Source organism: Colobus angolensis, unplaced genomic scaffold (genome assembly GCF_000951035.1).
Source record: "Colobus angolensis palliatus isolate OR3802 unplaced genomic scaffold, Cang.pa_1.0 Scaffold93, whole genome shotgun sequence".
Lineage (NCBI taxonomy): Eukaryota > Metazoa > Chordata > Mammalia > Primates > Cercopithecidae > Colobus > Colobus angolensis.
Window position 1 is genome coordinate 1969521 of NW_012123265.1, and position 13555 is coordinate 1983075.

Genomic DNA, 13555 nt, shown 5'->3' on the forward strand with positions numbered 1-13555 from the left:
TTTTTTGCATTTTTTAGTAGAGACAGGGTTTCACTGTGTTAGCCAGGATGGTCTCGATCTCCTGACCTCGTGATCCGCCTGTCTCGGCCTCCCAAAGTACTGGGATTACAGGCTTGAGCCACCGCGCCTGGCCTAGTTTTTATTTTTTTGAGATGGAGTCTCCCTCTGTCACCCAGGCTGGAGTGCAATGGTGCGATCTCTGCTCACTGCAGCCTCTGCTTCCTGGATTCAGGCGATTCTCCTGCCTCAGCCTCCAGTAGCTGGGATTACAGGCATGTGCCACCACGCCCGACTAATTTTTGTATTTTTAGTAGAGATGGGGTTTCCCCATGTTAGCCAGACTAGTCATGAACTCCTGACCTCAAGTGATCCCCCTACCTCGGCCTCTCAAAGTGCTGGGATTACAGGCCTGAGCCACTGCGCCCAGCCTCTTTTAGGTACTCTTAAAAAGAAAACCAAAATGACAAGTTTCACTTTCCAAATAAGAAGATAAAACCCTCCTTATCCATATTCTTGTTTCAGACCTACATTGCCCCACCAGCTGCCATTTTTTACCCATTGGGCGCTCATGACACGTCGAATGCCACTTTGAACAATATGCGTGTGTATGGGACCATTTTCCTGACCTTTATGACCCTAGTGGTGTTTGTGGGGGTCAAGTATGTGAACAAATTTGCCTCGCTCTTCCTGGCCTGTGTGATCATCTCCATCCTCTCCATCTATGCTGGGGGCATCAAGTCTATATTTGACCCTCCCGTGTTTCCGTAAGTAACCCAGGAATTTATCTGGGCATTGCATGGACATCCCTCTCATGTAGCCAGCCTTTGATGCCCTAGATCCCAGAGACTGCAAGGTGAGCACAAGCAGGGGCCTCGGGCTGAGCAGGTGCCAATGCTTCTGTCCCTCACAGGGTATGCATGCTGGGCAACAGGACCCTGTCCCGGGACCAGTTTGACATCTGTGCCAAGACAGCTGTAGTGGACAATGAGACAGTGGCCACCCGGCTATGGAGTTTCTTCTGCCACAGCCCCAACCTTACCACCGACTCCTGCGACCCCTACTTCCTGCTCAACAATGTGACCGAGATCCCTGGCATCCCCGGGGCAGCTGCTGGTGTGCTCCAGGGTGGGTCCTCCCTCCCATCCTCCTGCTCTTGAACCCACAGGCTGAGCAGGGGTGCAGAGCACAGAGCTGTCCTTGTGCGGCCAGCTTGGGAATGGGGGCAGGACTGGCCGCCTTCCCAGCCCAGCAGTGTCCTCCCAGCCTGGCTCCTGGCAGCCGAGTTTGGAGTGAGTGAAGCCTGTCTGGCCAGCGTCCAAGGCCTGCAGCAGCCTGTCTTCCCTAGCCACCAGCCCCTGACACTGCCTGGGGATGTTCCCACAGGATCCATAAAGGCCTTTGTGTGAGGCAGGCAGTGGGGGGCTCTGGGTGATGGTGGTTCAGCCACCTTTGTCTGTTGACTTCTAGCTGGGCAGCTCCTTCCCCGTGGTCAGGGCACCCCTGTGGCTGACACTGCAGTCACTGCGCTGAAGCTGTCTCTTGAGTCCCAAAACTGCCCTGCATCTGCAGCCTCTGCCTAGGCTGCCCCAAACTGCCCGGGGTAGTGGGGGGCGGCTGTGGTGGTGACACAGCTACCCCTGCAGAAAACCTGTGGAGCGCCTACCTGGAGAAGGGTGACATCGTGGAGAAGCATGGGCTGCCCTCTGCAGATGCCCCGAGCCTGAAAGAGAGCCTGCCCCTGTACGTGGTGGCCGACATCGCCACATCATTCACCGTGCTGGTCGGCATCTTCTTCCCTTCTGTGACAGGTGAGCCCCGCCTGCCTACCCACCCATCCCTGTCCCCAATCCCGGGGAGCCCCTGAGGGAGTCTCATCTGTTTTTGGAGGCATCATGGCTGGCTCAAACCGCTCTGGGGACCTCCGTGATGCCCAGAAGTCCATCCCTGTGGGGACCATTCTGGCCATCATTACAACTTCCCTCGTGTGTATCCTTTCCCAGGCCTGGGGCAGGTTGGGCAGAGGACGGGAGGCGCTTGGCCTGTGCACGTCACCAGCTCACATGCACATACACCCCACACACTCATATATAGCTCCCCTTCTCATGCACACACACACACACACACATCATGATACTCCCAGTCCTTGCGGTCTGGCTGGGGTGGGGGCACATGGTCCTGTTCAGGGACAGTGGGGTGGCGGAGGCCGAGTTTTCCTTGACGCCACCACAGACTTCAGCAGTGTGGTTCTCTTTGGCGCCTGCATCGAGGGTGTGGTTCTCCGGGACAAGTGAGTGAGCTGGGCCCCTCTCTGTAGCAGCGGCTGGGCTTTGGCCGGCCTTCACACCAGCCCCCAACCCTGTGGGTGGTCCTCAGGCTGCTGGCTACCTTTGGTGGTCGTGTCGTCCTTCCGGACCCCTGACATCCCTCACTCTGGTGGCCCCTGCAGGTATGGCGATGGCGTCAGCAGGAACTTGGTGGTGGGCACACTGGCCTGGCCTTCACCCTGGGTCATCGTCATCGGCTCCTTCTTTTCAACATGCGGTGCTGGCCTCCAGAGCCTCACGGGGGCACCGCGCCTATTGCAGGCCATTGCCAAGGACAACATCATCCCCTTCCTCCGGGTGAGCCCTTCTGCACTCCCCCATGGCCTGGCTGCTCCCAGGCCCTCGCCCAGCTAGGGAGAGAGATAGGGAACACAGATGAAGTGTATCCTGTCCTCAGTAGCCCCGGGGCCAGGCGGCCATCCATGAGGAGCTACTGAGAATTGCCCTGGGCTGACACTGCCCTGGGCCTGGAGCTGCCTGGACCCAGAATCTTCATGGCCTGTTTAGGGCTCATCCAAAGGAGAGAGGCCTGGCGAGGTAGAGTCAAGGAGACTGGTGGCACCCACAGGGATAGGCACAGAGGCAGCCTGAGCACCCAAGGAGGGCCCTGGGGATGAGGGAGGCCAGGCTGGGGTCTGCGGCCCAAGGTATGGAATGGGGGTGACAGGACCAGCTTCCTTCCTGGTGCACACAGGTATTTGGCCACGGGAAGGTGAATGGTGAACCCACATGGGCACTCCTCCTGACAGCACTCATCGCCGAGCTGGGCATCCTCATCGCCTCCCTCGACATGGTGGCCCCCATTCTATCCATGTGAGCTGGGGCTGGGCAGGGCAGGGGGATGTTCTGGGAAAGGGTCCCTGAACCCCAGCACCTCCCCGTGGCTGTGTCTGGTGTTGGGGGCGCAGCTGGGAGATGTGGCAGGCTGCATGGGGAGATGTGGCCTGGCAGGGCTCAGCCCACCCCTGCATTTAGAAGCAAGCCTGGCACCTAGGCCAAAGCTATAAAGTGACCAACAGGTCCACACCTCCCTGAGAGAGCCCCCAAAGCAGGTGGCCGGCAGACCTCTCCCCTGGACAGGGCAACCACCACGTCCCTCATGCCTCCCTGAAGCCACTGCTGCCCCTTCCATCTGTTGTTGTTTTTTTGTCTTGTTTTGTTTTGTTTTGAGACGGAGTCTCACTCTGTCACCCAGGCTGGAGTGCAATGGCGTGATCTTGGCTCACTGCAACCTCCGCCTCCTGGGTTCAAGCGATTCTCCTGCCTCAGCCTCCTGAGTAGCTGGGATTACAGACATGCACCACCACGCCCAGCTAATTTTTTGTATTTTTAGTAGAGATGAGGTTTTACCATCTTGACCAGGCTGGTGTCGAATTCCTGACATCAGATGATCCACCTGCCTCCTTCCTTCCTGTGCTCCCGTCCTCGGCTGCCTTCCCGGAGGGCTGATGCAGCCAGCCCTGCCCATGCCTGGGACTCCCACACCCACCACAGTGACTCTTAAGTGTCTCTGACTGGGTGCATTCAAATGGTCCGGCTCATCTTGCATCCTCCCCTTCATGCATGGCAGCCCCTCATCCAGCTGGTCACCCAGGCCAGAGGCCTGAATGTGGCCTAGAGTCTCCAGGCACTGAGCTCTTCCTACTGCCCCTGTACCACCCTCCAGCTCTGCCCCGTTACTCCCTTTCCTACCTCCTCCGCTGGCGAACCCTTGCCCATCCTCTGCAGTCTCCGAGGACTCCTCCACAGCAGTCTCATCACCTCAGGCCATGAAAGTGACAGCAATGAGGTTGAGAAGACCTGGCCACGCCATGCAGGGCAGGGCCAGTCCCAGCCTGATGTCAGGCCCCCGGCTGCCGAGGAGGCCGCTCTTCACCAACTGTCCCCTGTGCCACAGGTTCTTTCTGATGTGCTACCTGTTCGTGAACCTGGCCTGTGCAGTGCAGACACTCCTGAGGACCCCCAACTGGCGGCCCCGGTTCAAGTACTATCACTGGTGAGCCACGCCGCTGACACGGGAGGGCCTGGGGAGGCCAGGAGCTTCATTCTGGATGAGGCCTGGGCTTCCCGGGTAGGTAGGTAGGTCTTGATGAAACACTGTGGGGAGGGAGATTATGGGGCTGGGGAGGAACTGGACCTGGGTCTCCCACCCAGTGACCTGACCACCCACCTGGGACCTCCCACCTGGGACCTGACAGGGCCGCCAAGGCATGGGCCAGGCTGTGGCCGGGGGCCCTCCTGGTCCTGCCCTGACTCTGTCCTCCTCTCTGGCCCAGGGCGCTGTCCTTCCTGGGCATGAGCCTCTGCCTGGCCCTTATGTTTGTCTCCTCCTGGTACTATGCCCTGGTGGCCATGCTCATCGCCGGCATGATCTACAAATACATCGAGTACCAAGGGTGAGTGAGCGCTGCCACCTGGCCTCTGCCGGCAGCCTGCACAGCCCTGAGGGGGCCCGGCCGAACAGGCAGGGTGGTCTGACGTTGGGGTGGGCGGGGAGCTGGGCCACCGTGGGTGCCAAGACTGGGGACTGTAACTCAGAACCCGGGGTGGTCTTAGGGGCAGAACCCCTCCACCTCGCATCCACATAGACAGAACCCCCTGGGCAGCACCAGGGGCTCACCAGCTGTGGTGGAATCTGCAGGGCTGAGAAGGAGTGGGGTGACGGGATCCGAGGCCTGTCCCTGAGCGCCGCCCGCTACGCGCTGTTGCGGCTGGAGGAGGGGCCTCCTCATACCAAGAACTGGCGGTGAGTTCCCACCAGACCCTGGCCAGGGCACAGAGGTTCTCAGGGGTCGCTGTCGGGGTCAGAGCGTCGAGAGGTGTCAGCTCCCCATCCTGGGGCTGCCAGGGGCACCCTCCTGGGCCATGCTACCCAAACCCGCAGGGACCATCACCCAAGAAGGGAAGAAGAGGAGGGGCTCCCTGGAACGGCCGGCCCTGGTCTCAGGCTCCCCCACCCGGCCACTGCAGGCCACAGCTGCTGGTGCTGCTGAAGCTGGACGAGGACCTGCACGTGAAGTACCCACGGCTCCTCACCTTCGCCTCCCAGCTCAAGGCCGGCAAGGGCCTGACCATTGTTGGTTCTGTCATCCAGGGAAGCTTCTTGGAGAGCTATGGCGAGGCCCAGGCCGCCGAGCAGGTACCTGCTTCAGGGGTGAGAGCTGAGCCAGACTACAGGAGTCTGGGCTGCAGCTGACGGAGGGGAAGGGCCCAGTCTTGGCGAGCGTGACCAGCCAGGCAGCCAGCACTGCTGCCACCTGACAGCTGGCACAAGGGGGGGCCAGCAGTCCCATCTTGAAAACTTGGCCTCCGGATAGGCAGCTTGTTGCCCCCAGGCCCTCCTCCACCCCAAAGTCGTTTTGTTCCCAAGGGGCCTTGGGAGGGAGCCCAGAGGTGGGAAGCTGATGGCTTCCCGTTGGCCCTGGGTGTGTTCCCCACAGACCATCAAGAACATGATGGAGATTGAGAAGGTGAAGGGTTTCTGCCAGGTGGTGGTGGCCAGCAAGGTGCGGGAGGGGCTGGCCCACCTCATCCAGTCCTGTGGCCTGGGCGGCATGCGGCATAACTCCGTGGTGCTGGGCTGGCCCTACGGCTGGCGACAGAGCGAGGACCCCCGTGCCTGGAAGACCTTCATTGGTGTGTGAGGGCCTGGGGCCTGGGCTGAACCTGGTGGGCAGGGGTGAAGTGAGGTGGCAGCGGCCGGAGGGCCACAGGCTGGTGGTCAGCCATGCTCCTCCTCCCCAGACACCGTGCGCTGCACTACGGCTGCCCACCTGGCCCTGCTCGTGCCCAAGAACATCGCCTTCTACCCCAGCAACCACGAGCGCTACCTGGAGGGCCACATAGACGTGTGGTGGATCGTGCACGACGGTGGCATGCTTATGCTTCTGCCCTTCCTGCTGCGCCAGCATAAGGTGGGCCGGGTGGTGGGTGCAGGTGAGAGGGGCTGGGCCCTCGGAGGAGCGGCTGTGACCAAATGGCCCACCCGGTCCCTTGCCTCAGGTCTGGAGGAAGTGCCGGATGCGCATCTTCACAGTGGCCCAGATGGATGATAATAGCATCCAGATGAAGAAGGACCTGGCCGTCTTCCTGTACCATCTGCGCCTTGAGGCCGAGGTGGAGGTGGTGGAGATGGTGAGCCCCCTGTCCTGCCCTGGCCCCGTGGATACCATGTCCCATGCAGCTGGGTCCTCACGGCCTACCCTCTCCCCAGCATAACAGTGACATCTCTGCATACACCTACGAGCGGACACTGATGATGGAGCAGCGGTCGCAGATGCTGCGGCAGATGAGACTAACCAAGACTGAGCGGGAGCGAGAAGTCAGTGCCCTTTGTGGTTCAGGCCAGGGCGGGCGGCAGGGTCTGGCCTTTGGAGACCGCGTCGGTGGGTGTGGAGGAATCAGAACGACTCACCGCAGCCCTACCCAAGCCAGTGCTCATTTCCCGGAGGCAGGGTGGTCACGTTGGGCCAGACAGGCCCCGTCCCCCTTTTCCTATGGGACCAAGGCTACCTCCTGCGATTGTCCCCAGGCCCAGCTGGTCAAGGATCGGCACTCAGCCCTGCGGCTGGAGAGCCTGTACTCGGACGAGGAAGATGAGTCTGCAGTGGGGGCTGACAAGATCCAGATGACATGGACCAGGGACAAGTACATGACTGAGACCTGGGACCCCAGCCAGGCCCCTGACAATTTCCGGGAGTTGGTGCATATTAAGCCGTGAGTGCAGCAAAAACAGACCCAGTGGCGCTGGAATCTAGGGGTGGAGGTGGGGTGGGGCAGACAAATGGTGTTAGGTGGACCAGGGGTGGGGACCCTCCTTGCAGGATGGCTCATGGTGACCTGTGATTGGCTACACTATGTGTAGGGACCAGTCCAATGTGCGACGCATGCACACCGCTGTGAAGCTCAATGAAGTCATTGTCACGCGCTCCCACGACGCCCGCCTGGTTCTCCTAAACATGCCTGGCCCACCCAAGAACAGTGAGGGCGACGAAAACTGGATCCCTTTGTGGAGGGGCAGCAACTGGGAGGTGGGCAGCGTGGGAGGTCAGGCCAGCGGCTCCTCTCCCGGGCCCCCGGGTGGGTGTGGCCCAGGTGGCCCTGGTTACCCATGGATTCTGTCGCTGCCTCCTTGACTCGAGGCCCTGCAGACATGGAGTTCCTCGAGGTACTGACCGAAGGCCTTGAGCGGGTGCTGTTGGTGCGCGGTGGTGGCCGTGAAGTCATCACCATCTACTCCTGAGCCCAGTGTCATCTTGTGGCCTGGAGTCGAGGTCTTGGCCAGGACATCACAAGCTGTGGTCTGGGGTAACAGCCTCTTCCCAGCACCCACTTGCCAGCCCTGCTTGCCTGGCCCTGTCCTGGACCCAGCTTTGCTAGGTCTCCTTGGAAACCAGGCCTGGGCCTCAAACTGGAGATGGGTCCTGGGTCTCGTGGGACCGTGGGAGGCTTGGGGACTTTACTGTCTAGCCCCCCAGTAGGCCTGTCCTGGCCAGAGAAGACTGGTTGGGGCTGAGTGGGATTCGAAGGCAGCTGGCCCAGCCCAGTCCAGGAGCACTATTTATTGCATATTTATTATTTGGATGTCACCATCAGAGACGAAGGGAAGAGTAGCCAGGGAGGGAGTCCAGCCCAGCTGCCTGCAGGAAGATCTGGCTCAGTCAGCTATGGGCAGGGCCCCCCACCAAGCTGAGCCGAATGGAGCCAGCCGAGCTGAGGCCTGACTTTTTCAATAAAACATTGTGTACTTCTGGGCCTCCTGCTGCCCCGGCTCTGTTTCCCCTGGCGCCAAGAGAAGAAGGCGGAACTGAACCTAGGCCCAGAGCTGGCTCCCTGAGGCTGTGCCCCTTTCCGGCAATCTCTGGCCACAACCCCCACTGGCCAGGCCGTCCCTCCCACTGACCCTAGGGCCCCTCCCACTCCCACACCAGATAAGGCCAGCCCAGTGCCGCTTCCTCTGGCAGTAGGCACCAGGGCTGGAATGGGGCCGCCCGGCTCCCCATGGCAGTGGGTGCCGCTGCTGCTGGGGCTGCTGCTCCCTCCTGCCGCCCCCTTCTGGCTCCTCAATGTGCTCTTCCCCCCGCACACCACGCCCAAGGCTGAGCTCAGTAACCACACACGGCCCGTCATCCTCGGTAAGCCCCCGTCAGGCCCCTGATGCAAAACGCCATACCCTGGGGAGCCTGGGCCCCAGCCCCTGGCAGCTGACCCGGCCAAAACCCTTTTGCCCTGCATAAGCCTCGGTGTAAGTACCTGCCTTGGTGTGGGGAGGGGCCAAAAGCTTGTCCCATAGAGGAATGACCTCCCTTCTCCCCGCCGCCCGACACTGTCTCTCAGTTGCCTACCCCGGGGTTGGCAGAGTGGCAGGCAGAGTAGGGGACAGGATGTGCCTGAGGTCTTGGCTGGGGCATCACAAGCTGTGGTCAGCCACAGCCACACCAGACTCTGGGCCAAGCCCCACCACTCCTTCTTTGGCCCCCACCCACCAAGGACAAGATGCCCAGCCCAGGACCGGTGAGCAGGAGAGGCCCATCCCTGCCCAGCCCCTATTAAGCCCAGTCCCCCTGCCCCTAGACCTACCTGTTCCCACCCTGGACTTTGGCAGTAAAGGAGCGCCAGACTGGGTGTTTGCTCTGCAGAGGCAGGGGTCAGCGGCCTTGGCCTCAGCACCTCAGCACCTTCCCTTCCTCAGGGAAGCCTGGGCTTTGGCTACTGGGGGGATAGCGGGGAGAGGGGGTGTGAGCAGGGGAGGGTAAATGTGCTTTGTACCTAGGGTTGAGGGTGTGGGAGGCTGGGGGTGGGTCTGGTCACTGCAGCATCTGGGGTGACTGGGGTAAGGGTCACGGGGGGAATCCAGAGTCCAGAGTGAGGGCCGCTGCTCACAGTGCCCGGCTGCCTGGGGAATCAGCTAGAAGCCAAGCTGGACAAACCAGATGTGGTGAACTGGATGTGCTACCGCAAGACAGAGGACTTCTTCACCATCTGGCTGGATCTCAACATGTTCCTACCCCTCGGGGTAGACTGCTGGATCGATAACACCAGGTACAGCCATGTGCTCTGCCCCAGCCCCGACACACTGCCCCTTGGCTATTGGCTGCTAAGTGGCACCCCGCCCTGCAGGGTTGTCTACAACCGGAGCTCTGGGCTTGTGTCCAATGCCCCTGGTGTCCAGATCCGCGTCCCCGGCTTTGGCAAGACCTACTCTGTGGAGTACCTGGACAGCAGCAAGCTGGCAGGTTTGTGTCAGAGGGCAGGGCTGGGGCTCCAGGCTGGGGTGCTGGCCCACAGCAGGCATGGCCCAGCCCCCTGTGCTGCTGCTCCCCCGACAGGGTACCTGCACACACTGGTGCAGAACCTGGTCAACAACGGCTACATGCGGGACGAGACTGTGCGTGCCGCCCCCTATGACTGGCGGCTGGAGCCCGGTGAGTGTCTCTACGGATGACCAGCTTGGGGTGGGGCAGGTGCCCCGGACCCCAACTGCCCTGACCCCTTCCACCCACTGCAGGCCAGCAGGAGGAGTACTACCGCAAGCTCGCAGGGCTGGTGGAGGAGATGCACGCTGCCTATGGGAAGCCTGTCTTCCTCATTGGCCACAGCCTTGGCTGTCTACACTTGCTCTATTTCCTGCTGCGCCAGCCCCAGGCCTGGAAGGACCGCTTCATCGATGGCTTCATCTCTCTTGGGGCTCCCTGGGGCGGCTCCATCAAACCCATGCTGGTCTTGGCCTCAGGTGAGAAGGCCTCGACCACTGAGGCCCAGCGATGGGTGAGACGAAGTTGATCCTGGGCCTGCCTTCACTGCGGCTCCTGCTCACAGTGGCCTCTGGGGGTGCCATCTACCACCCCTGGGCAGGCATGCTCGCTGTCACTGGCCTCCAGAGCAGTGACCCTGGCCTGAGCAATTAGGGTGGCTCCTTCCAGAGTGTGTGTCAGTGATGGCAAAGGGGCAGTGAAAATAGAAAGTGAACCCCAGCTATCTGCCTCCAGGTTTGTTCCTTGTAGCCCCAGAGCCTGCCTACCCAACCCTTGCCCGCCTTCCGCTTGCTCGCAGGAGCGCCTCTGCCGAGGGATGTGCTTCACTGAGGACGGGTCTGCCAGAGCTAGGGCCAGACCCCCCGGGGCCCTGCCTGCCCTTCCCTAGGGAGTGGCACCAGGGCCCAGCACTGACACAGCTACCACCTACTCCCCACCCCCTGTACCCTGGGAGCTGGTCTGGAGAGAGAAACACTCATCAGACACCATCAATAAATGTCAAACAGACACCATCTTGTTTCCCCCTTTCTGGAGCACAACTCTGTGGCCCCCAGTGCAGCACAAGCCACACAAGGAACAGAGAGACACATGCCCAAGGGAAGACAGCCAGCACCGCCCCCGCCATCCCCACACATCCGGGGCCTCACCCACCATCCCCACACACCCCGGTCCTCAGGAAGCCCCGCCTACATTTTTTTTTTTTTTTTTTTACAGGGTCTCACTCTGTTGCCCAGGCTGGAGTGCAATGGCACGATCATAGCCACAGCCTCAATCTCCCTGGCCCAAGCAACTCTCCTGCCTCAGCCTCCTGGGTAGCTGAGACTATAGGCACGCACCACCACACCTAATTTATTTTTATTTTTTAGTAGAAACGAAGTCTTGTTATGTTGCCCAGGCTGGTCTTAAACTCCTGAGCTTAAGTAATTTCCTGCCTCAGCCTCCCAAAGTGCTGGGATTACAGGCGTGAGCCACTGTGCTGGGCCTTTTACAAAATACTTGTTTGTTTATTTATTTTGAGACGGAGTCTCGCTCTGTTTCCCAGGCTGGAATGCAGTAGTGCAATCTCCGCTCACTGTAACCTCCGCCTCCCAGGTTCAAGTGATTATCTTGCCTCAGCCTCCCTAGTAGCTAGGATCACAGGCATGTGCCACCATGCCTGGCTAATTTTTGTATTTTTAGTAGAGACTGGGCTTCCCCATGTTGGCCAGGCTGGTCTCGAACTCCTGACCTCAAGTCATCTGCCTGCCTCGGCCTCCCAAAGTGCTGGGATTACAGGCATGAGCCAACATACCCGGCCCTATTTATTTTTAGGCTGGGATCTCGTTCTGTCACCCAGGCTACAGTGCAGTGGCATGATCATAGTTCACTGTAACCTTAAATTCCTAGAGTCAAGCAACCTTCCTGCCTTTGCCTTTTGAGTAGCTAAGGACTAGAGGTGCACTCCAGTATGCCCAGCTGATTTTTTTTTTTTTTTTTTTTTTTTGTAGAGACAGGGTCTCACTGCATTGCCTAGGCTGGTCTTGGACTCCTGGCCTCAAGTGATCCTCCTGCCTCAGCCTCCCAAAGTGTTGGGATTACAGGAGTGAGCCATGGTGCCTGCCCCTGCCCTTCTTTTGAAGCCGTACAGCTCCACCCAACAGCTCCTCACTGAGTAAGCCGACACTGAGCATCATTGAATATCAGGCCTTCTCAAGCCTGTGGCTTAGAGTCTGTGTCTAGATTGGGCAGGGGGCAAGATTGAGCATCTGGCTGAGCCTACACTCAGCAGGTTGTGGGCCAGGGGTAGCCAGGCCTGGCTCCCTGTCCCACCTTGCTCCCTATCCACAGGCGACAACCAGGGCATCCCCATCATGTCCAGCATCAAGCTGAAAGAGGAGCAGCGCATAACGACTACCTCCCCCTGGATGTTTCCCTCTCGCATGGCTTGGCCTGAGGACCATGTGTTCATTTCCACCCCCAGCTTCAATTACACAGGCCGTGACTTCCAGCGCTTCTTTGCAGACCTGCACTTTGAGGAAGGCTGGTACATGTGGCTGCAGTCACGTGACCTCCTGGCAGGACTCCCAGCGCCTGGTGTGGAAGTATACTGTCTTTATGGCGTGGGCTTGCCCACGGCCCGCACCTACATCTATGACCACGGCTTCCCCTACACGGACCCTGTGGATGTGCTCTATGAGGACGGTGACGACACAGTGGCCACGCGCAGCACTGAGCTCTGTGGCCTCTGGCAGGGCCGCCAGCCACAGCCCGTGCACCTGCTGCCCCTGCGTGGGATACAACATCTCAACATGGTCTTCAGCAACCAGACCCTGGAGCACATCAATGCTATCCTGCTGGGTGCCTACCGCCAGGGTCCCCCTGCATCCCCGACTGCCAGCCCAGAGCCCCCGCCTCCTGAATAAAGACCTTCCTTCGCTGCCGTAAGCCCTGACGTGTATGTTGCAGGTTAAAGGGAGGCACTAGAGTCCCACACCAGCTTTCACTCATCACCAGCCACAGGCTCAGTGCTGTGCGGAGTGGGGCAAGATGGGCTCTGCTGAGGCCTGGGACTGAGGTGGGCACCCTAGATGTGCAGCTGTCCACTCTCCTGGTCGAGCTGTTGAGGCAGCGTGCACCATGCCTGCCTCAGTGCTGGGTGTGGGGACTGGAGCTGGCTGCACCCACCAACCCTGTCAGAGGAGTACAGGGAGGGGATGATTTGAGCTGTCCCTCCCAGCTCCCAAAAGGGCAAGTGAGACAGCCTTTTGAGTGCTGGGTGAATGACAGGGCCACAAGAGTTTAGAAGCCAGGCACAGTGGCTCACGCCTGTAATCCCAGCACTTTGGGAGACCAAGGCAGGCGGGTCACCTGATCTCAGGAGTTTGAGACCAGCCTGGCCAACACGGTAGAAACCCCATCTCTACTAAAATACAAAACATTTGCCAGGTGTGGTGGCGCACGCCTGTCGTCCCAGCTACTCTGGAAGCTGCGGCATGAGAGTCATTTGAACCTGGGCGGTGGAGGTCACTGTGAGCCGAGATCATGTCATTGCACTCCAGACTGGGCGACAGAGTGAGACTCTCAGAAACAAAAGAGACTGGGTCTCAAAAAAAAAAAAGAAAATTTAGAATTTGAATCTGGGAATGACAACCATTAATCAGATCATTTCACTAATGAAAGTTTAATTACTAATGAAGCTAAATGCTCTGAGGAAAGCTTAGGGAGCACAAGAGGCTGAGTCTTTCGGGTCAGCAAAGGCCTCCCAGAGGAGGCAGTGCCTATACTGAAGTCAGAGGGACAAGAAGAGTAATGGGCCACTGGAAAGACTTGGGTTTGACTTGATTGAGCCCAGGAGTGCGAGACCAGCCTGGGCAATATAGTGAGCCCTCATCTCTACAAAAATTTTAAAAATTAGGCCGGGCGTGGTGGCTCACGCCTGTAATCCCAGCACTTTGGGAGGCCAAGGCGGGCGGATCACTTGAGGTCGGAAGTTTGAGA

General features: G+C 59.5%; 2 protein-coding genes across 3 annotated transcripts in view; both read left to right on the plus strand.

The window, feature by feature from the left end:
* SLC12A4 (solute carrier family 12 (potassium/chloride transporter), member 4) overlaps positions 1-8077 on the plus strand; it is a 22978-nt gene extending 14901 nt beyond the window's left edge. For both annotated transcript variants that reach the window (XM_011932031.1, XM_011932030.1), the window contains exons 7-24: positions 523-764; positions 911-1125; positions 1644-1808; positions 1888-1986; positions 2230-2287; positions 2447-2621; positions 3019-3137; positions 4222-4320; positions 4601-4720; positions 4966-5070; positions 5295-5463; positions 5765-5960; positions 6069-6238; positions 6327-6458; positions 6538-6645; positions 6856-7040; positions 7189-7324; positions 7477-8077. In XM_011932031.1, the coding sequence (XP_011787421.1) occupies positions 523-764; positions 911-1125; positions 1644-1808; positions 1888-1986; positions 2230-2287; positions 2447-2621; positions 3019-3137; positions 4222-4320; positions 4601-4720; positions 4966-5070; positions 5295-5463; positions 5765-5960; positions 6069-6238; positions 6327-6458; positions 6538-6645; positions 6856-7040; positions 7189-7324; positions 7477-7566 (2583 nt within the window). In that variant the 3' untranslated portion in view covers positions 7567-8077. The remainder of the gene's footprint in view (positions 1-522; positions 765-910; positions 1126-1643; positions 1809-1887; positions 1987-2229; positions 2288-2446; positions 2622-3018; positions 3138-4221; positions 4321-4600; positions 4721-4965; positions 5071-5294; positions 5464-5764; positions 5961-6068; positions 6239-6326; positions 6459-6537; positions 6646-6855; positions 7041-7188; positions 7325-7476) is intronic.
* Positions 8038-12502, plus strand: LCAT (lecithin-cholesterol acyltransferase). The gene is made up of 6 exons (XM_011932029.1): positions 8038-8458; positions 9209-9365; positions 9444-9559; positions 9653-9748; positions 9832-10056; positions 11906-12502. The coding sequence occupies exons 1-6, from the start codon at positions 8305-8307 to the stop codon at positions 12478-12480; spliced, it is 1323 nt and encodes a 440-aa protein (XP_011787419.1). The 5' UTR covers positions 8038-8304; the 3' UTR covers positions 12481-12502.
* Positions 12503-13555: the final 1053 nt, after the last annotated feature.